General features: G+C 37.9%; 1 protein-coding gene across 5 annotated transcripts in view; it reads right to left on the bottom strand.

Annotated features, from left to right (window-relative positions):
• PCCA (propionyl-CoA carboxylase subunit alpha) overlaps positions 1–27,204 on the bottom strand; it is a 381,582-nt gene that overhangs the window by 339,781 nt on the left and 14,597 nt on the right. For 3 of the 5 annotated variants that reach the window (XM_054719911.1, XM_054719915.1, XM_054719913.1), the window contains exons 2-4: positions 20,297–20,374; positions 11,290–11,337; positions 11,115–11,183 (exon numbers count right to left, since the gene is read on the bottom strand). In XM_054719911.1, coding sequence (XP_054575886.1) covers positions 11,115–11,183; positions 11,290–11,337; positions 20,297–20,374 — 195 coding nt within the window. Of the gene's footprint in view, positions 1–11,114; positions 11,184–11,289; positions 11,338–20,296; positions 20,375–23,381; positions 23,485–27,204 lie in introns of all 5 variants that reach the window. The other 2 variants (XM_054719912.1, XM_054719917.1) reach the window with 2 other exon arrangements.

The following is a 27,204-nucleotide window of genomic DNA, read 5'->3' as shown; positions in this document are numbered from 1 at the left end:
CTAGACTTATATCTGATGTATTTATCTGAATTGGAGCCTCTCTTCCTTAGGTTAGGCTCCAACTAAAATGAATATATCAGATATAAATCCACTACTGCCATCTTCCTTCTTCAGGGAGCTTTTTATCTTCCTGAAGATGCCTACTGGATTCCTCCCTTTGCTAGTCCTACTTAGTAGTTGCTACTGTAACCACTGAGAACAGCAGCAAAAGTTGTCCAGGTATGGTTGATGCACTGGTTAGAGCTAGAGATCGAGAGCCAACAAATAGGTGACTAGACAAGCTAGCAGTGCTAATTCACAGATTAGGTACCAACCACTGGACTGGCTCAGGGCCTTTGCACATGCTGTCCCATCTGCCAAGCTGACTACCTAGCTAAGAGCTAAATCTCATCTATCAGGTCTCAGCTTACATTTTGCCACCTCAGAGAGAATTCCCCTGAGCACCTTATTAATGGAGAGTCACCCATTATTCTCTCTCAGCAACTAGTTTATTTCCTGCATAACACCACAACTATAATTACTTATTTATATGCTTTCTTATATCTGTCTCTACCACTAGACTGTAAATGCCATGAGAATAGGAATCATATCGCTCATGATCAATACTTTAATTCCATCAACTAACATAGAATCTGGCCCACAACAGTCACCGATAAACACTCAGACTTCAAAGTAATAAACTTCACTTTCTTTGGGGAGAAAGGGGACTTTTCCATACATTTAACATGGGAAGCAATATGCTACAATGCAAAGTGTACAACTTGGGAGTTGCAAAATTCAAATCTCAGCTCCATTGCTTACCTAGCTAACTGAGCTTTAACAACCTACTTTACATCTTGAAGTCCCAATTTTCTCAATTTAAAATGATGACAATACTTCCCTTTCATAATTATTCAGATTCTCTAGTAGACAGTAAATACTCAATAAGTGATAGTTATTACTTAGAATACTGTCTTTCCCTCCATTGAGAGGTCTTAAGTGAGACTGTAATAGATAGGAGTTGTGGCCTTATAAACACTGCAATATCAAAAATACTATTATTTAAAATAAGTTGTACTTTCAACCTTTTATTTAATGTGGGCTTTTTCTATAAGACTACAGAACTTCTAAGTCTTCGTAAACAGATGCTTAACAAAAAATTAATCTATGTACGCACTTGTTCAAGCCATCAGGTAACTAATAACATTAAAATACAATGTTTTTTTCACAAACTATACAGTTTAAATTCACCAGAAAATTTAAATATACAAAAACAAAATGATATATTCATAATATTTCACTATTTTGTTTTTAAATTAAATGTTCAGTATAAAAACACAGTTCTGCCCTTGCTGGTTTGGCTCAGTAGATAGAGCATTGGCCTGTGAACTGAAGGGTACCAGGTTCAATTCTGGTCAAGGGCACATGCCCGGGTTGCGAGCTCGAACCCTAGTGGGGGGCATGCATAAGGCAGCCGATTGATGATTCTCTCTCATCATTGATATTTCTATCTCTTTCTCCCTCTCCCTTCCTCTCTGAAATCAATAAAAATATTCTTTAAAGAAAACATACACAAGTTCTTATTATTTAAAAATACTAAGAAGGCCTTGGGATTTTATGAAGAAAATCTTTCACAAGTCACTTTCCATAGGTTAAAAGAGGTTGGAATGTTTTTATTAAAGTTAAATAGGAAGGTACACGAACACCTATGTGAACAATGTAACTCATACATTATAAATCCTTTTTTTCCTATCCAAATGTAATTTTTGCCTTGCTGCTAAGTAAAGTCAGAGGCCTTCCTGACAGGAATGACTGGTTTACCTTTAACTCCAGGGGGCTAAAACTATCAGTCTTTTAAGAAGCTTTAAGGGGTTTTGACAATTTAACCTGCTGAGCTCACAGCACCCAAGGGAAGGTCTTGGTTGCAAGTTTTATTTGTGATGTGGCTGACCACTAATACTGACTCCATAGATAATGGATTTCAGTAACAACCACCCACAGGTTAACACATTGAGTAGTACCCATAACATTGCTTTAATTAAGTTAATACATGAAGGTCACAGTTTGGTAAAAAGTTTTATTAAATTTGGCAGTGCTTACAATAATAAATAAAAAAGAAACTGTGTGTGTTCATCTGTACAGTAACTCTATAAATCTGCCTATAGATATAATCCAGTTTGCTCATGGATTTATGCTGCATTTCAATTTATTTTCTAAAAAGGAATTCAATTTATTAGTTCCATTTCCCAAAAATATGTCCATTTCTAGCAATCCTAACTGATAGTTTCATGACATATGGCTCTAACCATGCTGGGCACAGAATGGGTTTACCTGGCACAAAGAGACCACCCACTAGAGCAAAGATTTCCACCATCACCACACACATACCCTGACTTTGGAGCATTTTGATGGTAGAAAAGATTAATGTTTTGATTTGTCTGTAACTTCATGTGTTAAATATTAATGTCTTTCTGAAATATTGTAATTATATTTTCAGCGGGAAAAATAAATATATATATTTTGTTGTTTTTTTTTACCCAAACTTTTTCACACAGTACAAAATAAGCCAAAGCGTATTTCCAGCAAATATATAAAAGGGCAAAGCAAAATTTTTAAATGAATTGAAAAGTAAAGTTTCACTGTAAAGTGTTTAAAAAAAGAAATTATACTTTAATACACACATCATAGCAGGATTTATACATTTTTCTGTTTTTATATGTGTTAGTAATTTGAGGTTACTTTATTGAAAAGCAAAGAATAGTAACTGAATTTATACATAGTGAATTCAGCAATAATTGTATTTTTTTAAATACACAACCTGACAGGCACTATGGTAGATAATAATGAATCAGCATGGGAGCCATTTAATATACTTCTTGATTAACTCATTGCCTGTCCAGTTCACACACAGACATGCTTACATGTCATAATCGCCATAATTCCCATCATCCCCACTGCTAACACTCAAGTTCCTTGATTAGTGCACAACTCCCAGACGAGCCATTGCTAATGCTAAATAATTCTCTTCAGCCTCCTGCTACTATTCTGCAGGATCTCCAATTAAATATAATGTCCCTGATGAGCCATATTAATGTGAACAAATTCCTACCAGGAACCCTATCCTATTCCATTTTACCCAAAAATGTAGAGAGTAATTTAGCCAAGCCAAAGATAATCAAAACATTTTAAATTGATATAGTATAATGTTTCTGCAAAATGTTTTTCCAAAGATAAAAACAAAAAAAGAATAGAAAAAAAGAAATGTCTAAACATCTTAAATGCTTTCTTCTCTTTAACAGAAAATTTGATAGGTAGGTACACAGTCTTCTTAATCCAAAAAAGGTTACTAAAAGCTAAGTTTTATGAGAAAAGTAAGCAACAGCAAGCTTTAAAGCAAGTACACCATTTAAAACCTCTGTAATTACCTAATTACCAGAACTCGAAGGTCCAAAATCACATTAATGAAACCAATTCCTTCCTCTCCATTAAATGCAGTATTACAGTCACTATCAGAGGCTTTGCCATGGAACTTTATGTTGCTGGTAAGGAAACTTCATATTGAACAATGACAGCTCTTAGTATTTTTTTTTTTGAGAAAGAATGAAGAATCCTATAGATTTCCTATTACAATCTAATGACTGGAAATGTTTCTGATGTAATTAAAAACAACTGGGGAATATGGACCATGATGGCTATCATAAAATATTCTGTACAAGTAAAAACCATTAAGAAAATGTTCCTTAAATATACACACACAGGTGCAATAAAAGGTCTAATTTTTCAGTTATCATCCCAAAAAAAAGTTTTACAAAGCCAACCCTACTTATTTATTCCCATTTGAGGAGCAATGAGTACATTAGCTGCAAATGAGTCCATTAATGGATTTTGTGAAATAATTTTTTTAAAAATTAAGAACTTGAACTCCTTTCCAAATTGAAAAATATCCTGAAAATCAAATCATGTAAATGAGAAAATAAATACAAAAAATTTTACTTTTAAATTGTTTTAATCTCTACACATATCTAGAATAAAACTGAAGATTCTAACAAAGACATAACTAAATAAATATATATAAAGATGTATATACAAATACGAAAAGATATAAAGACATTCTGACAACCCCATAAAATGTTGATAGGTTTTTCCCTAAGGTCTTTTATACCTCAGCCTACATTAATGTATTCCATCTCCATTTACCTGATCATTACCCTCCAGTTTGTTCAGCTGGAACCAACATACACTAATTACATAGACATCACCAAGTCCTATTTGTCCTCAGTATCTCCCCAGACAGCAGGGAAATATTATCAAGGGTAGGCATGCTAAGTGATGATTCCCCTCACCTTACTGTCAATCATCCCAGAGTGCTCACAGAAAACCCCACTCAATCTCATTACTGAATCCTAAGGCTAAGACTACAATACTCACTAAGAATCATACTTCAAACAGCAGGCTGCCTGGCTAAGATATGAGTCACAATGACTACTTCCCTGATTTGGGGTTTTGGTTTTAATGTAATAAATATCAGGTATTTCTCATTTAAATCCAATGTTATTGTATACCGACAAAGCAACAAAATACTGTAAGTTCAATTTAAGCAATAAAATATTATAAGTTCAATAATCAAAAGTTAAGTACAGAATCAATTTATTCCATTTTTTTAAAAATCAAAACCCTGCCCGGCCAGTGTGGCGCAATGGTTGAGCGTTGACATATGAACCAGGAGGTCACTGTTTGATTCCCCATCGAGGCACATGCTGGGTTGCAGGCTTGATCAATGGGTGTGCAGAAGGCAGCCAATCAATGATTCTTTCTCATCATTGACGTTTCTACCTCTCCCTTTCTATCAGAAATCAATAAAAATATATTTTAAAAATAATCAAAACCCTAACTTACAGGTCTGACACAGATATAACAATATTTTGCTATTTCTTGTGGAAAGACATACTAGTCTTTTTATTTGAAAATGTAGATAAATATCAATAAATTGAAGTTATCTAACATGCACTATGAGGAGTACAGCAATCTCTAAATTCTTTGTTTCTGCTATTCACTAAACTAATGAAGTAGAACTCGCCTTCCCCTTTAGAAAGTTCTACTCACTAAAAGCAAACACTCTCATTCCTTTTATTTCTTAACTTTTCTGGAACTACCCCAATCACAGTAGATTAGTGGGATACAACCCTAGAATCCAATCCATTTCTCTTGCCTTCTAAGTCAATATTAACAAGACCCTCTTCAACAAATTAAGAAATTCTCCCAAATCAGTCCCTAATATCTAATGAATTTATTCCATAGACCTGACTCTTCCTGCTCCAAAATTTTATGGAGTGGTTCCAATTATTTCTGCTTTTATAAGGTATCATATTTTAATATCTGTTAAATTTTCCTCAGAATTTTCTAGGCTACTCTTGTACATTTACTCCTTTATCAATTCCCCCCACAAAAATTACATAATATTTATTAGGATTTAGTAGAAAATGTAGATTAATTTAGAAATAACTAGCACTTATAATGTTCAGTTTACCTATACCAATCAATAAGTCCTTATTTAAGCCCTACAAATTTCATTCTAAATTCATATCATAAAGTATTTTTCTTTTCCATTAATTCTTTTCCATTCATTCTACAAGTTACATTTTTTTAAAGTTGCATTTTCTACCGTGTTAACATACACAGGAAAGCTATAGATTTTTTTATATTTAACTACCACAGAGATATTTCTCACTATTTCTAAAGAGTTATTCCATTGACTACATAATTAGAAATCAATACATCCTTAATATTTATGCCTTTCCTGTCCACCACTTTGTAACTGCACTGCCTAACTGCATTACTGAACAATTCCAGAATGCTGGTAAATAACAGTGATAATATGTGTATCAGTCTTCATCCTGACTTTCATGAGAATGCTTCCTATGAGATATAACCTCTTTATTATGATGAGGCAGTATTCATCTAATTCTGTCTTACAAAGGATTTTACAAGAAGTGAATTTCTTTTAAATGACATTTTATGTTTCTATCAAGATGATCATATAGTTTTCTTCACTAACCCATTAGAATATTCAATTTATAATCTCTAATATTGAACCATATTGAAATGTCATGAATATACTCTGTATGGCTGCAGCATATTATTTAAGTCAATTATTTTTTTCTACTCCATATTAATTAATATTCTTCTGTCAATATATAATAGTCATTGTAATTTTATTTTTTACTTTCTTTGCCGGGATTTTGAATTCTGAATTATTATGCTGGCTTCATAAAAAAGAATGAAAATCAATTTAAACAGTATCAAAATGTCCTCCTTCCTGAAAACTGCAAAGAATTCTTATGAGAATCTCTTGGCCTGGACATTCTACTCCATTCCTTATATAATAACTTAAGAGTCCCTTAATTAATGATTTCTTATCTTAGTCAGGCTCCTTCATGCACAGTTACAGGCCTATACATACTTACTTGGCACCAATTTTGTAAACTAAGTCAAACAAAATAACTGCTTAACATTTTTAAAGGATTAAAAGCATGTTATCCCTGGCTGGTTTGGCTCAGTGGATAGAGCGTCAGCCTGCGGACTGAAGGGTCCCGGGTTCGATTCCGGTCAGGGGCATGTGCCTTGGTTGCGGGCACGACCCCAGTGGGAGGCGTGCGGGAGGCAACTGATCGATGTTTCTCTCTCATTGATGTTTCTAGCTCTCTATCCCTCTCCCTTCCTCTCTGTAAAAAATCAATGAAATATACTTTTTTAAAAAAGCATGTTAAACTCCACTTTAAGAATGGATAGAACAACCAAAGACCAACAAGGAAATAGAAGACTTCAATATCCCAATGAACCAATCAGACCTAAAAGACATCTATAGAACACTCCACCCAACAAAGGCAGAATAGAACATACATTCTCCCTCACATGGAGCATTCTCCAGGATAAATCATAAAACGTAAAAACGGACCATAAAGCAAACATCAAAAAATTTCAAAGGACAGAAATAATAGAAAACATGTTCTCCAACCAAAGCAGAAGAAAACTAGAAATCAGTAACAGAAGGAAACTTGGGAAACTCACAAATGTGTGGAATTAAACAACACACTCCTAAATAACAAATGGGGTCAAAGAAAAAATCACAAGAGAAATCAGAAAATATTTTCCAAAATGAAGATACAACATACCAAAACATATGGGATTCAGCTGAAACAATACTCAGAGAAAAATATATAACTACACACCTATGTTAAAAATACCTCAAATCAATATCCTCATTCTACCTTAAGAAATTTTTGAAAAGAGCCAACTAAACCCAAAGCAAGCAGAATGAAGAAAATACTAAAATCTAGAGTAAATGTAAATGAAGTAGAGAATTTATAAAAGAGGAAATCAATGAGGTCAAAAGTTGGTTCTTTGAAAAGATCAATAACCTTTAGCTAAAGTGACCAAGAAAAAAAGACTCAAATGCCTAAAATCAGGAATGATATTACTACTAACCTCATAAAAATAAAAATAAGAAAATACAATAAACAATCATATTCCTATAAAATAGATAACTTAGATGAGATAGTCAATTTCCTAGAAAGACATGAACTACAATTACTCAAAAAGAAATAGAAAATCTGAATTAAAAGATTATAATAAGAGACTGAATTAGTAATCAACACACTACCCACAGAAAAGCCAAGTCCCACATTGCTTCACTAGTGAAATCTACCAAACATTTAAGAAATAATTAGAACCAATTCTTCACAAACTCTTCCAAAACAACAGATGAGAGAACTCTGATACCAAAAAGAAAAAAAGAAAGAAAGAAAAAGACATCACAAGAAAACTACATACCAGTATCCATCAATATGAATGAAAAATTCTCAACAAAACACTAGCAAACTGAATCCAGCAACATAAAGAACTATCACCATGGTCAAATGTGATGATTTACTCTAGGAATATAAGGCTGGCTTGACATCCAAAAATTAATTAATGTAATACACCACATCAATAGAATAAATAACAAAAACTACATTATCATTCCAGTAGACATACAAGAACATCTGAAAAATTCCAACACCCATTCATAATAAAAACACTCAACAAACTAGGACTGGAAGGATATTTCCTCAACCTAATTATTGGAATCCAAGAAAAATCCCAAAGCCTAAATCAAACTTAATTGTGAAATACTGAATGCTTCCCACCCAAGATGAGGAGCAAAATAGGATGCTTGCTCTCCTCACTTCTATTCAATATCATTCTGGAAGTTCAAACCAGGGAAATTAGGCAAGAATATGAAATAAAAAGCATCCAGATGAAAAAGAGAAAGAAGTAAAACTATCTCTACTTGCACATGACATTTTAAAAAGAGAATATCCTTAGGAATCTATTTTTAAAACTATTAGAACTAATAAACAAGTTCATCAAAGTTGTATGACACAAAATCACTATACAAAAATCAATTGTATTTCTATACACTTGCAATTAATACAAATCAAAATAAAAATAATTACAATTCTAGTAGCATCAGAAAAAATACTAATATATTTAGGAATAAATATAACAAAGTAAGTATACAATTTATACTCTAAAAACTGCAAAACATTGTTGGAAGAAATTAAAGTGACCTAAGTAAGTGGAACGACATCAAAGGAAGTATGTTCATGGTCAGAAAGACTTAAAAGTGTTGAGATAATACTACCTCCCAAATTGATCTACGGATACCACATAATCCCTTTAAAAATCCTAACAGGGTACAGCCTTCCACTAGGACTATCTTCCCTTCAGAAGCTATTCTCTACAAATCTTTCAAAAGAAAAATAAGGGCCTGGAGAATCCTATCTAATAAAGAGGGAATATGCTAATTGACCTTCACACCGTCGCAAAGATGTTGGCGCCCACAGCCCATAAGGAGGGAATATGCTAATTGACTGCCCCGCCCTCAAAGATGGCGGTGCCCAGTCCCCTCAGCTCCGCCCACCTGCCTCTGGAGTCCCCCAGACCCCTCAGCCTCCCAGCTGCCCAGGGCTGGCCCGAGGTGCAGGCAAGCCTTGGATGGCGGCTTCCCAGCTGCCCAGGGCCGCCCGAGGCTCAGGTAACCAGGGCCTGCCAAGGCTTGCGCTGCCGGCAATGGCAGCAGCAGAGGTGTGATGGGTGTCACCTTCCCCTGATCTCCGGGTCACCTCCTGCCCCTGAGGGCTCCTGGACTGTGAGATGGGACAGGCCAGGCTGAGGGAGCCCCCCTCCAGTGTATGAATTTTCATGCACCGGGCCTCTAGCAACACATAAAAGATAATTCATTACTTGATAAAAGACTTAATGGCCATTCTACTTTTTCCTGCCTTGACCATTTCCCTCAGGAGTACTTTACACTACTTGTTTACTCTGTTCTCATGCCCCAGATGCAGTTGTAATATTCTCATCAGAAATGTGAACAGTTTTCCTAGGTAAAATCTGACTTGAGACTTTTCTAGATCAGTCTTTTATTTATTTTTTATTTTATTTTATTGATTTCAGAAAGGGAGAGAGAGAGAGAGATGGGAACACCAATAATAAGAGAGAATCTTTGATCTGTTGCCTCCTGCATGTCCCCTACTGGGGATCGAGCCCATAACATGGGCATGAGCTCTGACTGGGAATAGAACTGTGACTTCCTGATTCATGGTCTATGCTCAACCACTGAGCCAGGTGGGCTTAGGTCAGTCTTCACTTCTCAAAGACAGTATCCATTAGAGCCAATACTACAGCTAACCTTGGGGAGTGGCTGGGGGATCTCAATAATCTAAAGAACTGAGTTTTCACTCTCTGAGAAAGGAGCCATGCGTGAGATGAAGATTAAATGGAAAACTCCCAAAATAAGGCCAGGATTCTCAAAGATTACATCCTCAGTAACAGGGGGGTGGAAGGGATTATCCATCTAAATAGGAAGAAGACAAATACTTAATATTATCAACTAAGGCTCAAAGAAAAAGGAAAAGTCTCCTCTGGAAATTAGAAACTGTGGGCCTATTCAACAGAGGAAAGGATGTGTATGTATAGTTTCTATCTCTCTCCCCCTCTCCCTTCCTCTCTGAAATCAATAAAAATCTATTTTTTAAATAATTATATGAATATATATATATATATATATATATATATATATATATATATAAAATGTTATCCATCCCAGTAGTAACCTCCATGAGAATACAACCTAGAGAATTAGCTATATTGTGGTATAAAAAAAAATAAGGAAACGGTTATTGTCAAACTTGAAATAAAAACAGAAATTGTGGCCCTAGCCAGTCTGGCTCAGTGGATAGAGCGTCGGCCTGCAGCCTAAAGGGCCCATGCCTGGGTTTCGGGCTCGATCCCCAGTGGGGGGTGTGCAGGAGGCAGCCGATCAGTGATTCTCTCTCATCATTGATGTTTCTATCTCTCGCTCCTTCTCCCTTCCTCTCTGAAATCAATAAAGAAATACATTTTTTTAAAGTAGTGTACAAAAATGAAAAACAGTAACTTACATTGAAGTACAATTACTTATATTTCACTCCATAAAGTTCTAATAATTTACATTCATTTCCCATGGGATTTTTTTCTACTCATAGTTCATCACTGCTTTAAAAAAAAAAATGCTTGCTTACTAAAAATCCTCAATAAAGTTATATATCATTTACAGCTTTATGCTATACTTTCTTTTGTTCATGTCCAGTTAGAATTAGCCTACCTTTCCTTTATCAAAATTTCAGCTGAACACAGTAAAGCACTCAGGAAGGTTAAACAATGATAGGAGTCCCTTAGTGATACGGGAGTCAGGCTGTGGGGAAATGTGGTCTTATAAGGCAGCACGGCATAGACAGTTCATTAATCTTTGAATCTAACTTCCTCATGCTTTACTTAAACCTATTAGGTGACCAGCAATCAGTCTAGCAATTTCATTCTACTAGGTTTTTAAAGCCTTGAAAAAACCAGTTGAGACCAGTTTTGCTTAAAAGAAGAGTACTTAAATAGAGGTGTGTGTGTGTGTGTGTGTGTGTGTGTGTGTGTGTGCGCGCGCGCGCGCGCGCGCGTGTATAATCTTTTCAGGTCTCAGGGGAGGAAAGCTACATCTTTCACCTTTTTTCTATTTGACCCAAAATAAGGTTCTGATTCAAATAAAGCATAAATATACTTACAGAACTAGTATCAACATCACTGTGGATGGCGACCGTCTTAATGCCCATCTTCTTGCAAGTTTTAATAACCTATTTTAAAATATATCAATGTTATCTATTAACAGTGATTCACATTTAAAGGGATTTAGTAATAGTAAAATTCACCAAGTAAAATGGAAATTAAAATTCTACTCACCCTACATGCAATTTCTCCTCTATTAGCAACAAGAATTTTATCAAAAGTCTGAAGAGAGAAAACACACATAGGAAGATACTGTTACTCTCACTTTGGGACCAGAAAACAAGTTTTTTCACAACTTGATATGACAGTGATGGCGAACCTATGACACACGTGTCAGCACTGACACGCGTAGCCATTTCTGATGACACGCGGCCGCTGAGGCAGCCGCATGCCGATGATGAAACATTTGCTGCTCCTGAGGATGAAACATTTGCGAAATAATGTTTTTTCCTCAAAGTGACACACTACCCGAGTTATGCTCAGTTTTTTGGCGAAGTCTGACACACCAAGCTCAAAAGGTTGCCCATCACTGGGATATGATCTTAATAAACATTACTTCATAGAGTAGTACTAAATACTATATACATGTTCATTTACAACCAGGTTGCTACTGAAGTCATCTAGTAGGATATGGCTGTATAATTATTCTGTTAAAGAATCAGTTGACTAGGTTCAATAATTCAGAAAGGGACCAAGGGGACATTTATAAATTCTCTTGTCAAAAGATAACCTTTAAATGATATTACAGAATACGAAAAACCTTTAGACAAAATTATTTGACAACTTCATTTATTTTCTGAATTCAGGGCAATTCTAAGTGTCATGAATTGTTTATCAAGGGAAAGTCAGATATTCATATGCCATCTCTATTGATTTGGGGTGGAGAATTAAACAGTATTTTTAATAACTCGGAACAGATACAAATTATGCTTATATCCAAAGATTCCAAGCAGGTTATGCTATTTGAATACAATGTTAAGTTTGAATAGCCATCAAATTTTGAAGCAGCTGAGGCCACATAACAGAAAGAGCTCAGCCAGCATGGCTCAGTGGTTGAGCATCGACCTATGAACCAGGAGGTCATGATTCAATTCCCAGTCAGGGCACATGCTGGGGTTGCAAGCTTGTTCCCCAGAATGGGGCATGCAGGAGGCAGCCAATCAATGATTCTTTCTCATCATTGATGTTTCTATCTCTCCCTCTCCCTTCCTCAATGAAATCAATAAAAAATATATTTTTCTAAAAAAGGAAAAAAATAGATCCATTCTGTACTTCCATTTCTAAATTCTAAATCCAGTTTTGCCACTAATGACCTATTTGACTTTAAGAAAGTATCTGCAGGTCTTGATTTCCACATATATAAAATGATAGCATTCTAATAGGACACTATTTAATAAAGTTCTCTTCTTACTCTAAAATTGTACAAGCTAATCCTTTTAAAGAATTGCAAATATAATCAGAAGTAATTTGAATGCAATACATTTTATCACACAATCATTTCTGAGTGATTATTATAAGTTAAATGGAACTATACAAAAGTTTTAGTTATATTTCTAAAAGAAAATATAAAGTTATATATAATCTTAAAAGTACTCTTATGTAACTTAAAGCACTATTTTAGCCCAATAGGGAGTGACAATTTCAAAATTGGAAAAGGCCTTCAAAGTCTTGGTTTAACGTTATGTCACAGGTAGCTCATTCCACCAAACTGAGACAAGCCTCTCCTTAAAGATAGATAAGTAAACTCCCAACCGGATAGAAGCCTGAGTCTTTGAGAGCCTTGAATAGATAGGCCCTTCAAATACCTTAATCTCACCTCAGGCTTGAGGCTGTAAAATCACCTACTTTTCTATACCCAAATGGTGATGAGTAAATCCCTGTAAACAGTAAACATATACTAAGAAAAAACTGTTTATATTTCTTTTTTTTTTCTTTTCTTTTTTTAAAATATATTTTATTGATTTTTTACAGAGAGGAAGGGAGAGGGATAGAGAGCCAGAAACATCGATGAGAGAGAAACATCGACCAGCTGCCTCCTGCACACCCCCCACCGGGGCTGTGCCCGCAACCCATGTACATGCCCTTGACCGGAATCGAACCTGGGAACCCTCAGTCCGAAGACCGACACTCTATCCACTGAGCCAAACCGGTTTCGGCTGTTTATATCTCCTGAACTGCAATTTTAAATAATGTGAATGTTTACTAAGTATTAAATATACTACAGCTGATAAAAACAGCACAAACACTGGAAGTTACACAGTAAGCAACTGTTAAAGTAAATATAACAAATTATTATAACATTATTAAGTTGTATCCAAGAAGCAGAGTAATGGTTAAGAGCCAGTCTGGAGGTTAACTGCCCAGCACGTGATCTTCCTGTGTGTATTCTTCTGTGAGAATTCTTGAGCCCTATTTCCTGGTATGTAAAACAAACAACAGCATCTGGAGGTTTTAAAAATATAAGTCAGTCAGAGAATGACAAGTATCACATGATCGCACTCATATGTAGAATATAAGTAACAAAATAAACTGATGAACGGAGTGGATCCAGAGACTCGAAGCATGGAACAGAGTGTGGAATCTCAGAGAGAAGACAGGGGAGGGTGGGTGGATGGGTGGGAGGTAATCAACCAAAGACCTTGAATGCATATATGCATAACCCATAGACACAGACAATAGGGTGCTGAAGACCTGGGGGGAAAGAGGGAGAGGAGGACCTGGAGGGGGTCAATGGGGAGGAAAAGAGCACATATGTAATACTCTCAACAATAAATAATAATTTTTTTAAAAGAATATGAATTGACACCCTCAAAGTGTTTGGAATAGTGCCTAGCACAATATATACTCAATAGGTGTTAGCTATAACTATTGTTATTACCCCTTTGGGCACACACCAGACTCTTAGGAATCTTTAAGTGTGACCCTATCTAACAGGAAGAAATCAATATCAAAACAAATATTTGGCCCTAACCGGTTTGGCTCAGTGGATAGAGATCAGCATGCGGACTGAAGGGTCCCAGGTTCGGTTCCAGTCAAGGGCATGTACCTTGGGGGTGTGCAGGAGGCAGCTGATCAATGTTTCTCTCTCATCGATGTTTCTAACTCTCTATCCCTCTTCCTTCCTCTCTGTAAAAAATCAATAAAATATTTAAAAATATGTATATTTGCACCTGACATCTTTTTCAGGGCTATGATTACTTTTATGTGCAACTTAACTGGGCCACAGGGTGCCCAGAGTAAACATTATTTCTGGTTGTGTCTGTGAGGGTGAGGATGTTTCCAGATGAGACTAACATGTGAACCAGTGGACTCAGTAAATTACATGCCTTCTCCAATGTGTGTGGTCATTATCCAATCTGCTGAGGGCCTGATAGAATACAAAGTAGAGGAAGGAAAATTCATTCTGCCTGACTGATTGAGCTGGAACATCGGTCTTCTCCTACCATTGGCTGGGACTTACTGTACACCATCCGCTCCCCTGGTTCTCAGGCCTTTGAACATCAACTAGTATTATACTGCCAGCTGTCCTAGATCTCCAGCCTTCCTAATAGTGTGAGCCAATAAATCTCATCCATATCTCCTGCTGGTTCTGTTTCTCTGAAGAGACCTTATCAATCCAGGACTACTGTTTCACCAATTAGTACACAAGTTCAATAAAGATAATTATATCAATTAATCTTTTAAATAAATAACAGATGCATATGGTTCAGAATTTCAACGTTAAAAAAAGAGGATATACTGTAGAAAGCCTAAGGTAGCACTGAAAAATTACAAGTAATTTTTGGTATAGCTCAAGCTCAAAATATAAAGCTAGGGTAAAAAGGCCAGAACATGAAGGAACTTACTAGTACATGCCACTTAAGGAACTGGGACTCTATATGTGGAGAGCTGCATATAAGGCACTCTGAGGATACTCTAAGGGATTGGGGGAGGAGGGAAGCCATTTAAATCAGGAAACTGAATACTTGAAGGTGGAAGGGCTTTCATATACCATGAGAGACAGAGAAGGCTGTTCCACCATAACTGTGCTAATTAATGTCATTTGGGAAAGCAATACATCGAAAATTTCCTGAGGATTTTTTAAAGTTATTTTCTTTTAATTTGTTCTCTCTCTATGCCTCCTTCCTTCTTTCCCTTCTCTATGTTTAGATCACCATTGCTGGGATCTAAAACTACAAAGGACACTTCACTGCATTCAGACACCAAGAGATTGGCTGAGCCGACCCCTTCCACTGAGTACTTTTTGGAGGAATGATGGCAGAACTCCAGAAATGGAGTTGCTCACCAAACACTTCTGAGAAGGGTAAATTCACCAGCTCAGAAGAACAGGATTGAGTTTACACCAAGCTTACACTTACTATTTGTGAATTTTGAGCCTCAGTTTCCAAATGTACAAAATTAAGTTGTTAAGAATAATATTAGGGGAACCAAGATGGCGGCAGAGTTAAACAACTAATCTGCTGCCTCACACAACAATTTCAAAAACACAACTAAAAGACAAAAACGTCTACCACCCAGAACCACGGGAAAGCTGGCTGAGTGGAAGATTTACAGCTGAGAAGAGAAAGGAGCACAATCGCTGAAAAGCTGAGGTACGGAGGCACGCGAATCGGGCCGGCGGGCGGCTGGGTGCGCGGCTTTTCTTCAACCCGCAGGGAGACAAGCTCCCGATCACTCTGAAATCCAGTTTCTGGGGACACTCGGGGACCCAGACGCCTACGGGGAGAAGCTGGACTCTCGGCCATCGGGTCGGAAAGTGAGAGTGACTTTTTTGCAGTGGTGCGCCCAGCAATCATTGTTTACTGCGCTGGAGCGAGGGGCGCAGGGACTTGGAAACGTGGAAAGGCAGAGACGGCTGACGGCAGCCATTGCCGTTGGCCACGCCCCAGCCTAGTGACGCCCTGAGACCCCGCCCAGCCCTGAGGCTCCGCCCTGAGGCCCCGCCCCGCACATTCTACAAACCCGCCCAGGCTCCACTCAGCGGCTTTTGCATATAAATGGCTTGTTTTGTGGCAGCTTAACCAACTACAGCTCCAGACTGCTCCAAAACCGCCCAAGCAAAGGAGGAGAAAACTAGCCCTTGCTGTAGCTCCTGCTGGGGAACACACAGTACACAAGGGTACACCAAGAGTGTCCACCTTAGGTAACTGGGAGGCTGACTCGTTGAACCAATAGGACACCTAGTAGACAAAACTACCCTACCAACTCAGGGAAGCAGAGAATATGAGAAGGCAAGGAAACAGATCACAAACCAAAGAAATGGAGGAGAATAAGCGACTGGACATAGAGTTCAAAACCACTGTTATAAGGTTTTTCAAGAATTTCATGGAAAAGGCCGATAAATTCAATGAGACCCTTGAGGATATGAAAAAGGACCAACTAGAAATTAAACATACACTGACTGAGATAAAAAATATTATACAGAGACCCAAAAGCAGACTAGAGGATTGCAAGAATCAACTCAAAGATTTGGAATACAAAGAGGCCAAGGACACTCCTCCAGAGAAGCATGAAGTGAAGAGAATTCAGAAAGTTGAAGATAGTGTAAGAAGTCTCTGGGACAACTTCAAGCGAACCAACATCAGAATTATGGGGGTACCAGAAGAAGAGAGAGAGCAAGATGCTGAAAACCTATTTGAAGAAATAATGAACGAAAACTTCCCCCACCTGATGAAAGAAATAGACTTACGAGTCCAGGAAGCGCACAGAACCCCAAACAAAAGGGATCCAAAGAGGACCACACCAAGACACATCATAATTAAAATGCCAAGAGCAAAAGACAAAGAGAGAATCTTACAAGCAGCAAGAGAAAAACAGTTAGTTACCTACAAGGGAGCTCCCATACGATTATCAGCTAATTTCTCAACAGAAACCATGCAGGCCAGACGGGAGTGGCAAGAAATATTCAAAGTGATGAATAGCAGGAACCTACAACCAAGACTACTCTACCCAGCAAAGTTATCATTCAGAATTGAAGGGCAGATAAAGAGCTTCACAGATAAGAAAAAGCTAAAGGAGTTCATCACCACCAAACCAGCATTATATGAAATGCTGAAAGGCATTCTTTAAAAAGAGGAAAAAGAAGAAGAAAGATAAAAATTATGAACAACAAATACATATATATCAACAAGTGAATCTAAACGTCAAGTGAATTCAAAATCTGAGGAACAGAATAAACTGGTGAACTTAATAGAATCAGAGGCATAGAATGGGAGTGGATTGATAATTCTCAGGGGGAAAGGGGTGTCTGTGTGGAGAGTATGGGAAGAGACTGGACAAAAATCATACACCTATGGATAAGGACAGCGGGGGGGGGGGGAAGGAAAGGGAAGAGGGGGGGTAGGAACTGGGTGGTGGGGAGATATGTGGGGAAAAAGGAGAAACAATTGTAATCTAAACAATAAAGATTCATTAAATTAAAAAAAATAAAAATAAAAATAAAAAAAGAAAAAAAAAAAAAAAAAAAGAATAATATTAAGCAGCTGACATTTAGGGCACATGCATTCTATATGCCGGGTACTATGACATATCCTTTTTGTGCACTATCTCATTTAATCCTCATAATAGTCCTAGGAGGTCAGTTCTGATAAAATCCCCATTTTTACAAATGAAAAGAAAAAAACAAACAAACAAAAACAACTGAGACTTGATTTGGCCAAAGCACTTGCCTAAGTCACAGTTTAACTAGTAGTAAAGCACGAGTTCACCTCCAGATATTCGTGTCAAAAACACACCACAATGTGATATGATCAGAGTATTATGGCGCAAGCTTTAAACATTGTATTATTAATGCCAAAGATCGCATTTGTTATGGCAGGCATACCATAGTGCAATACTGGCTCCACTAATTTAAGGCCTACTGAAACCTCCTGATCTTTTTCTAGCAAATTGCTATTAAGTTAAATCTTCCCTATTCTCATGAACATACATGAGACAAACTGACTTGTTAAACTCAAGTCAAAAAATAATCTTTTTAGTAATGATTAAATTTCACCTGGTTTAATTTTGACTTGATGTGAGTCTCTGATAAAATGTGGAGTAAGAAAATAGTCAAAGGCAAGTTCAAATGAGAATCAGTTTATGTATTACCAGCCAGGCTGGAGTGGCTCAGTTGGTTGGACATCAAAGGGTTGTCAGTTCGATCCCCATGTACAAAAAGCAACAGATCGAAATTTCTCTCTCATATCAATGTTTCCCTCTCATTGGCACAGCAAAGGAGAAGGCAAAGATAGCAGACAGCAGATCTGATTTCAGACATTTACAACAAAATAGGGACCTGCTTAGTGGATCCCAAGAGAAGGGGGCGGGCCCTCTTTAAATGTTCTAAACCAAGATCATTATACAAATGCATTCATTTATTTTTAGTAATTATCAATGGCCACCAATACGGTAGGCATTTTAGCTATTCTTGTAACCCTCACTATGAGGTTGTAGCAAAACTACTAGTAAGTATCAAAACAAAGTCTGCCACACATATAGACACTTACCAACAGACATATAAACAATCTTAAAATGTGCTCAGGGAATGAGCACATTTCCTGGATAAGCTCTGGGAATATGGATAAGCTCAGGGAAGTCTCAAGTTCTTGCACTTTATAATGCTCCAACAGCCTGCATGAAAACTTCACATGAGGCAAATGCATCAATATTCTGATTTGGCTAACCATATTGTCAGACTCAGAGCCATCAAGAATTCTCCAACCCAGTGACTGAACACAGGACCATTTCATCAAGCACAGGTTCTATCCTTAAAGGTCAAGAATGAAAGGCCAACTAGATGGTTACTCTTCCAATTCAAGGGCTCAATATCTATAATATATTAGCTAATTATATTATACCACTAATTTCTTCAATGTGGGCCCATTTCTAACATGATTACCTAATGAGGAAGGCTATGCGTGTTTATAGAGAGAAAGATGGCTGAATCACTTGTATTTCCCTCCCCTCTGGAATGTGGCCTCTTGAATAAATGCTATCTAAGCACTCCTACAGTGTTCCTAATTAGGACAGCCATTACCTTTAGATGGGAATGCAACAGGTGTGCAGAAATGTACATACATACCTGCACCCAAGGCATACTGTCTATGCTGAAATGGGTTTTTTCCCTACTAATCTATAGATTTCATAATAGGGAGCTTATCAAAGCTAATTCATCTGGACCTATGCCATTCAATAAAGTAACCACTAGCCACATGAGGTTACTAAGCACTTCAAATGTGGCTAATCAAATTGAGATGTGCCAGAAGTGTAGATTATACACTGGCTTTAGAAGTCTTGGTACACAAAAAAAAAAAAAATGCAAAGTATCTCACTGATACTTTTTTTTATCGATTATATGTAAAATAACATTTTAGACACTTGAGTGAAAATACATTAATCTCACCTGTTTACATTTATTTTCTTAACGTGGCTATTAGAAAATTTAAAACTACATATGCCCTGCAACTTTGTCCACATTATATTTCTATTGAACTGTAATAATGTAGACCCTTACTCTCCCCAAACCTCTAGATCTCCTCAGTAGTTTTCCATGCTTCAACAGATGATTTAGAAGACATCAAGGCTATTTAATTGTCAAATAACCATTCATATCAGTTCTACTTTCATGACATTCAACTTGAACCATCTCTTCTTAACCAAAACTCTTCTTCTGCCCTCTTTGATGCCTCTATTGTCACACTAAATCATGTTTTATCTCTAATCACCACTTCCAGTCCCTTTATCTCTCCTATTACCCACCTCAAACATTATATCAGGATTTTAACTCGAATTACCTTGTCTAAAAATTTACAATATATATAATTGCCTTCAATCAAAACAAATCTTAAATATAAAGTAAATTTTTAAGAATCAATAGTTTAAAATCTCTCAACTGCCCAGTCTTTAAGAGGAAAAAAACAAAACAAAAAACCTCACATTATATTAGTTATTCTGCTGAAAACAAGGGAAACACATTGTAAATTTATTCAATTGTTGGCATAAATACAAAATGAAAGACTCGGGCTGTGGCTCACAATGTAAAAAGGAACAAAGATTGAACACCCATAAAACCTATGATGTTAGAGCAAGAAATCATTATACAGCATTAATAAAATTTAATCAGTCCACTGAACACAGTGTGGAAACAAGAAAGTAAAACCATTACAACTTAACCTGTTGAAAACATTTTTTGAATACTTACTTTTTCATTAGAATCATATCCCGCTGAACAGAGACTACGGGTCGCCATTAAGTGCTGTCTTGAATGGTGTGGAACATTCTACAAAAAAGGTGAAATAAATTACAGCAATTTGAATGGGCTTCAAAAATATTTATATTTTAGAGGGGTAGAAGGGGGAGAGAAGGGGGAGGGGAGGGGAAGGAGAAGAGGACGAGGGAGGCAAATTTTAATTTTTCCGAAGTCACAAGTCTAGGCTATAATGGTTACAAGATTTAAGCATAGGCCTGTTAAAAGCATTGTGAAGCTTTTTATTTTGAGATAATAAAAAAGTGGCACCTCCCATCATAACACTAATGTTTATGCAAAGACATGATTTGGGGTGAAAAAAATAATAATAATTTGCCAAGAGGGTCTCACCACTCCCTGTGTTCAAATAAAAATGCAGTCTCCCACTGCCTTCAGCAGAAGAGCTATAACGTAGTAACTTTTCTCTTACATTACATTTAATAGGATAAAAGATATTCCTTCTCTTAAAAATCATGTCCTATGCTTATAACCTCAGCCAATGCAAAAAACAAATTGAGGAATGAGAAGCAAAAGCTACCTGGGAATTTCTCATATTTATTCTGCTGCAAGGTAGCACTAGGATATTTGCACAAGAACGTAAATAGCATACCAGCTTTCTATCAATTTTATAAAGTGGAACTCCCTAATACTGTAAGGTCTATAATGGTCTGTTGCAGGAACATGTTTCTATATCCTTTTACAAAAGGCAAAAATCTTATGTGTCTTTAATCTCTACCAAATAAAGGATGTAACTGATTCCTGGTGGCAAAAATCAAATGTGAGTCTTCCAGAGACAAAATGCAATCTGGGATAGAAAATTTAGGTATTTTAATTAGCTTTGGAGAGTGAAAATAAACAGTGATGTTTTTACTTCTGGGAAGGGAACACCTGGAAAAGCAGCGTACCACCTGGGAAAGAACTCCGGGAGAGGAAGTGAAGGAACCTCAGTTCTCATCCTAGCTCTACAATTTGAGCAAACCACTTTTTTAACCCCTCTGCTCTCTTAAGAAATGTAAGATTAGGTTACTTTTCTCTAAGGTCACTTACTAACCTAAGCCACTCTTATTCAAAAAACGAAAGCTTAGTACGGAGGTATCTAACATGTACAAGCTTTTGACAATTGAAGGATATGCAGTTACTCCAAACTCAACATTTGGTCCACGAAGATGTTGATGCAGATCTCACTTACTGCTCAACTACCCTGAGAATAACTAACAAGCAAACATGCAGAGCTACTTGGTAGAAATAATGCTAATTACAGGTGACCCTTGAATAACTGGGGGCAGAGATTAGGGATGCCCACCCCCTGTGCAGTCAAAATACGCATTTAACTTTTCATTCTACAGTCTGTGCTTCACATCAATGGATTCAACCAACCTCAGATATTTTCCATCTGTAGTTGGGAATGCAAAAATACTGACTCCAAGCCCTAGCTGGTTTGGCTCAGTAGATAGAGCATTGGCCTTTGGACCAAAGAGTCCCGGGTTCAAATCTGGTCAAGGGCACGTACCTTGGTTGCAGGCTCCTCCCTGGCCCGGGCCCGGGCCCTGGTCGGGGAGTGTGCAAGAGGCAACCAATTGATGTGTTTCTCTCACATTGATATTTCTCTCTGTCTTTCCCTCTCTCTTCCACTCTCCCTAAAAATCAATGGAAAAATTTCCTCGGGTGAGGATTATTAAAAAAAAAAAAAAAAAAAAAAAGCCCTAACCAGTTTGGCTCAGTGCATAGAGTTTCAGCCTGCAGACTGAAAAATCCCAGGTTCGATTCCAGTCAAGGGCATTTGCCTTGGTTGCAGGCACATCCCCAGTAGGGGGCGAGCAGGAGGCAGCTGATCGATGATTCTCTCTCATTGATGTTTCTAACCCTCTATCCCTCTCCCTTCCTCTCTGTAAAAAATCAATAAAATATTTTTTTTAAAAAATACTGAATCCAATATGCATTTGGTTGAATCCGAGGATTTGAAACCCCCATACGAAGGGCTGACTGTGTTTATTGAAAATAATCTGTGCCAGCCCTAGCCAGCTTGGCTCAATGGATAGAGCGTCAGCCTGCGGACTGAAGGGTCCCAGGTTCGATTCCGGCCAAGGGCACATGCCTGGGTTGCGGGCTCAGTCCCCAATGGGGGGCATACAGGAAGCAGCTGATCAATGATTCTCTCTCATCATTGATGTTTCTATCTCTCTCTCCTTCTCCCTTCCTCTCTGAAATCAATAAAGAAATATATTAAAAAATGAAAATAATCTGCGTGACGGAAACCAAGATGGCGGCATAGGTAAACACCAGAACTGCTGCCTCGCACAACCACTGCAAAACTACAACTAAAAGACAAAACGGACATCATCCAGAACCACAGGAAGGCTGGCTCAGTGGAAATTCTACAACTAGAAGGAAAGAGAAAAGCACACTGAGACTCAGAGGAGCTGTGGAAGTAAAGGCAGGGGTACGGAGGCGCGCGCAAGTGCAGAAAAGGCAGGCAACTGAGTACGTGGCTGGCTTTTTCAATCCGCAGGGAGACACAAGCTCCCGACTGCTCTGAACTCCAGTTCTGGGTGAGACTCTGGGACCCACACTCATACGGGGAGAAATTGGACTGTCTGGCAGCGGGTGGAACTCGAGGGCAGCTTTCTCTCAGAGGTGCTTGCAGCGATTGCCGCGGGACACTAAGATCTGGGGGGGACTCTTAGGGCAGGGCTGACAGGAAGCCATTGCTGTTTGTTCCACCCTGAGACTCCACCCCACCCCAGCTGTGCGCAGAGGCTTTTGCATAAGAATGGCCTGGTCCTTTGAAAACTAAACTTACGCCGAAACCGGTTTGGCTCAGTGGATAGAGCCTCGGCCTGCGGACTGAAAGGTCCCAGGTTTGATTCCGGTCAAGGGCATGTACCTTGGTTGCGGGCACATCCCCAGTAGGGGGTGTGCAAGAGGCAGCTGATCGATGTTTCTCTCTCATCGATGTTTCTAACTCTCTATCCCTCTCTCTTCCTCTCTGTAATAAAATCAATAAAATATATTTTAAAAAAAAAAAGAAAACTAAACTTACCTAACAAACTGCAGCTGAGTCAGAAAGACCCAGAACATCCAAAAGAAGGCCCAAGGTCCCGCAGCAGCTTGCATTGCTTCACAGCTGGGCCTCATCTGGGCACCTCCAAAACCCAAACAAAGAAGAGGAATCTGTAGATCTCTCCATAGCTCCTGCTGGGTGGCCTCAGGCAGAAGTTAAATTAGCACCTCCTTGGAGATCCAAGAACCAGTGTACGCAGGGGTCAGAGTAGGACCGTTCAGATTACAACTCCTCAGATCCATAAGGGACACACTCAGGGGGCAGACTCAGTGAGCACCAAAGCCCCACTGAAGCAAGTCTTGCCTGATAAGGGTGTCTCCAGCACAGAAGTTCTCCCATCGTAGACACAGCTGATCTTCATAGCCAATTGGCCTGGAGGTCAATTTCTCCCAGTGATACCAACAACAATCAAGGCTTAACTACAACAAGACTGTGCACACAGCCCACAAAGGGGTGCACCAAGAGTGTCCACCTCAGGTAACTGGGGAGGCTGAGCCACTGGGCCCTACAGGACACCTAGCACACAAAGCCACTCTATCAACTCAGGGACACAGCCAAAATGCGGAGACAAAGAAACAGGTCACAAATGAAAGAAATGGAGGAAAGCAAATGACTGGATATAGAGTTCAAAACCACGGTTATAAGGTTTTTCAAGAATTTTCTAGAAAAAGACGATAAATGTAGTGAGACCCTTGAGGATATGAAGAAGGACCAACTAGAAATTAAGCATACACTGACTGAAATAAAAAATAATATACAGAGATCCAACAGCAGACTAGAGGATCACAGTATCAAGTCAAAGATTTGAAATACAAAGAAGCAAAAATCACCCAACCGGAAAAGCATAAAGAAAAAAGAATCCAAAAATATGAAGATAGTGTAAGGAGCCTCTGGGACAACTTCAAGCGTACCAACATCAGAATTATGGGGGTGCCAGAAGAAGAGAGAGAGCAAGATACTGAAAACCTATTTGAAGAAATAATGACTGAAAACTTCCCCTACCTGGTGAAAGAAATAGACTTACAAGTCCAGGAAGTGCAGAGAACCCCAAACAAAAGGAATCCAAAGAGTACCACACCAAGACACATCATAATTAAAATGCCAAGAGCAGAAGACAAAGAGAGAATATTAAAAGCAGCAAGAGAAAAGCAGTTAGTTACCTACAAGGGAGCACCCATAAGACTGTCAGCTGATTTCTCAACAGAAACTATGCAGGCCAGAAGGGAGTGGCAAGAAATATTCAAAGTGATGAATAGCAAGAACCTATAACCAAGATTACTCTACCCAGCAAAGCTGTCATTCAGAATTGAAGGTCAGATAAAGAGCTTCACAGATAAGAAAAAGCTAAAGGAGTTCATCACCGCCAAACAAGAATTATATGAAATGCTGAAAGGTATTCTTTAAGAAGAGGAAGAAGAAGAAAAGGGTAAAGATAAAAATGATGAACAACAAATACATATCTATCAACAAGTGAATCTAAAAATCAAGTGAATAAAAAATCTGATGAACAGAATAAACTGGTGAATATAATAGAATCAGGGGCATAGAAAGTGAGTGGACTGACCATTCTCAGGGGAAAAGGGGTATATGGGGTGCGGGAAGAGACTGGACAAAAATCGTACACCTATGGATGAAGACAGAAGCGGGGGATAAGAGCAGAGGGCGGGGTGGGAACCAGGTGGAGGGGAGCTATGGGAGGAAAAAAGAGGAACAATTGTAATAATCTGAACAATAAAGGTTTATTGAAATTTAAAAAAAAGAATCTGCGCATAAGTGAACCCACACAGTTCATGTTGTTCCAGGGCCGACTGTACATAGACTCTAATAAATATGCATTACACATTAGATCTCTAGGATAAAAACTTCAGAACTCTGTCTCATTAGACAAACTCATGAAGAATGGACTAAGCTAAATTTGGCCTAACTGGAGACAGTTTCTATCCCAGAACAATCCAGAAATGTCTAAGTGGCCAAGCTCTAAGAAATGTTTGGGTTGGCTGACTCAATGTATATTATCTTTACTTTCAGGAAACTACCAATAACATAAAACATCTGTACCACAAAACTCTTAAAACTAAATCAACTCTATTATACACTACACCTGTCCAAAATGTAGAAGACATAGCATTATACTTAAGTGCTCAAAACTGGTCTTTTGTCATCTTTTTATTAGTATTTAAAAATACTCAGCCCTGAAAATCTAACAGACTATATTTTACCACCATTATCAAAAAAGAAGACATATAACTGTACACATGTGAATTTGTGATAAAGTAGCCCCAAATTTTAAAAAACATGAATGCCCCTCATTAGCCAAGTAACTAGAAATAGAAATAATACAAGCAGACAAAACTATAACAGCAGACCAACTACTATGGAGAAAAGTGTTTAGGCCTTTCCCATATTGAGTCTGAACTGGTTTGTAGACGGCCCCATAAAAGTTATCTTTGTTCCTGTTTACTCCTGGTGGAGTTTCATGGAAATTCAAGGTTTTAAAGGACATAGGCAAAAATTCAGACAATTTTGTAGAACTACAATTTTTTAATACATGGAACAAGTTAGCAGCAATCTGCTAATTTGGACTTATACACAGAATTTTAATGTTTATTGTTTTTGTTAAGCATAGAATAAACTGGCTTCAAGCCCAGTCCAAAATTTTTTTAAATACTTCCTAGCAACAGGAGTTCGAGGAAAAACTTTAATGAACTCCATTTATTTATAAAGACTATTTAGCTTATCACAGCCAAAAGGAGAAAGGTCAGCATGTGCAAAATTACTTCCCCATAGCATAATGCATTGGTTCTCTTCTTCGAGAATAAATATTTCCTGTATTTTCCACACTTAGAAAGGAAATGCCTGCTCACACATGGGAAGTTAGCATGACCTTCAAAGTCACAAGACCTGGGTCAACTCTTTGCTCCACTGCTTTATAGCTATGCAACATGGAGCAAATCATTTCTCTAGCCTCCAACCTATAAAACGTAGGTGATGCCCTGACCGGTTTGGCTCAGTGGATAGAGCACCGGCCTGTGGACTCAAGGGTCCCAGGTTCGATTCCGGTCAAGGGTATGTACCTTGGTTGCAGGCACATACCCAGTAGGGAGTGTGCAGGAGGGCAGCTGATCGATGTTTCTCTCTCATGGATGTTTCTGACTCTCTATCCCTCTCCCTTCCTCTTTGTAAAAAATAAATAAATAAAAATAAAAATAAATAAAACGTAGGTGATGACACCTCCCCTGCTTTTCTATGGAGTTGTTAAAAGGATCAAAGGAGCCTTTATAAACTGTAAAGCACCAAGGAAATATAAGGTATTACACAAAAACTAAATCCAATTATGCAAGAAAAATGTCTTTCTTTCTTAAATTATACCAGATCATTTGGGAGTTAGCATTAAAATAATAATACAGTAATTAAGAGCTCTTGTCTAGTCTCAGACAGATTCTGACCTGGGTTTGAATGTTGGCTCTGACATTTATTAAGTAGAAAGGAAATGTCCTCATCTATAAACTGGGCATAATAACAGTACTTACGTAGGATATAGGCTACTTTAAGAATTAAATGAGAATGCATAAACTGTCTAGCAGTTTTGCATATATCACAGTAAGCATACAATAACTGTTAACCAAAAAAGGGGAGGGAGAATGTACAGCTTTTAGACAAACTGGATGCATGCCTTCCAGCCCTTACAAACAGGGAAATGAAAATATCCTTTTCTAAACTAAGACAGCACCTACTTTCACATTGTAGACATGACCTCAAGTGACAGTTCAAACTGGTAAATTCAGTAGCAATTATCTCAAAG

This window comes from Eptesicus fuscus, chromosome 8, assembly GCF_027574615.1.
Source record: "Eptesicus fuscus isolate TK198812 chromosome 8, DD_ASM_mEF_20220401, whole genome shotgun sequence".
Lineage (NCBI taxonomy): Eukaryota > Metazoa > Chordata > Mammalia > Chiroptera > Vespertilionidae > Eptesicus > Eptesicus fuscus.
This window is presented reverse-complemented; position numbering and strand designations above follow the sequence as displayed.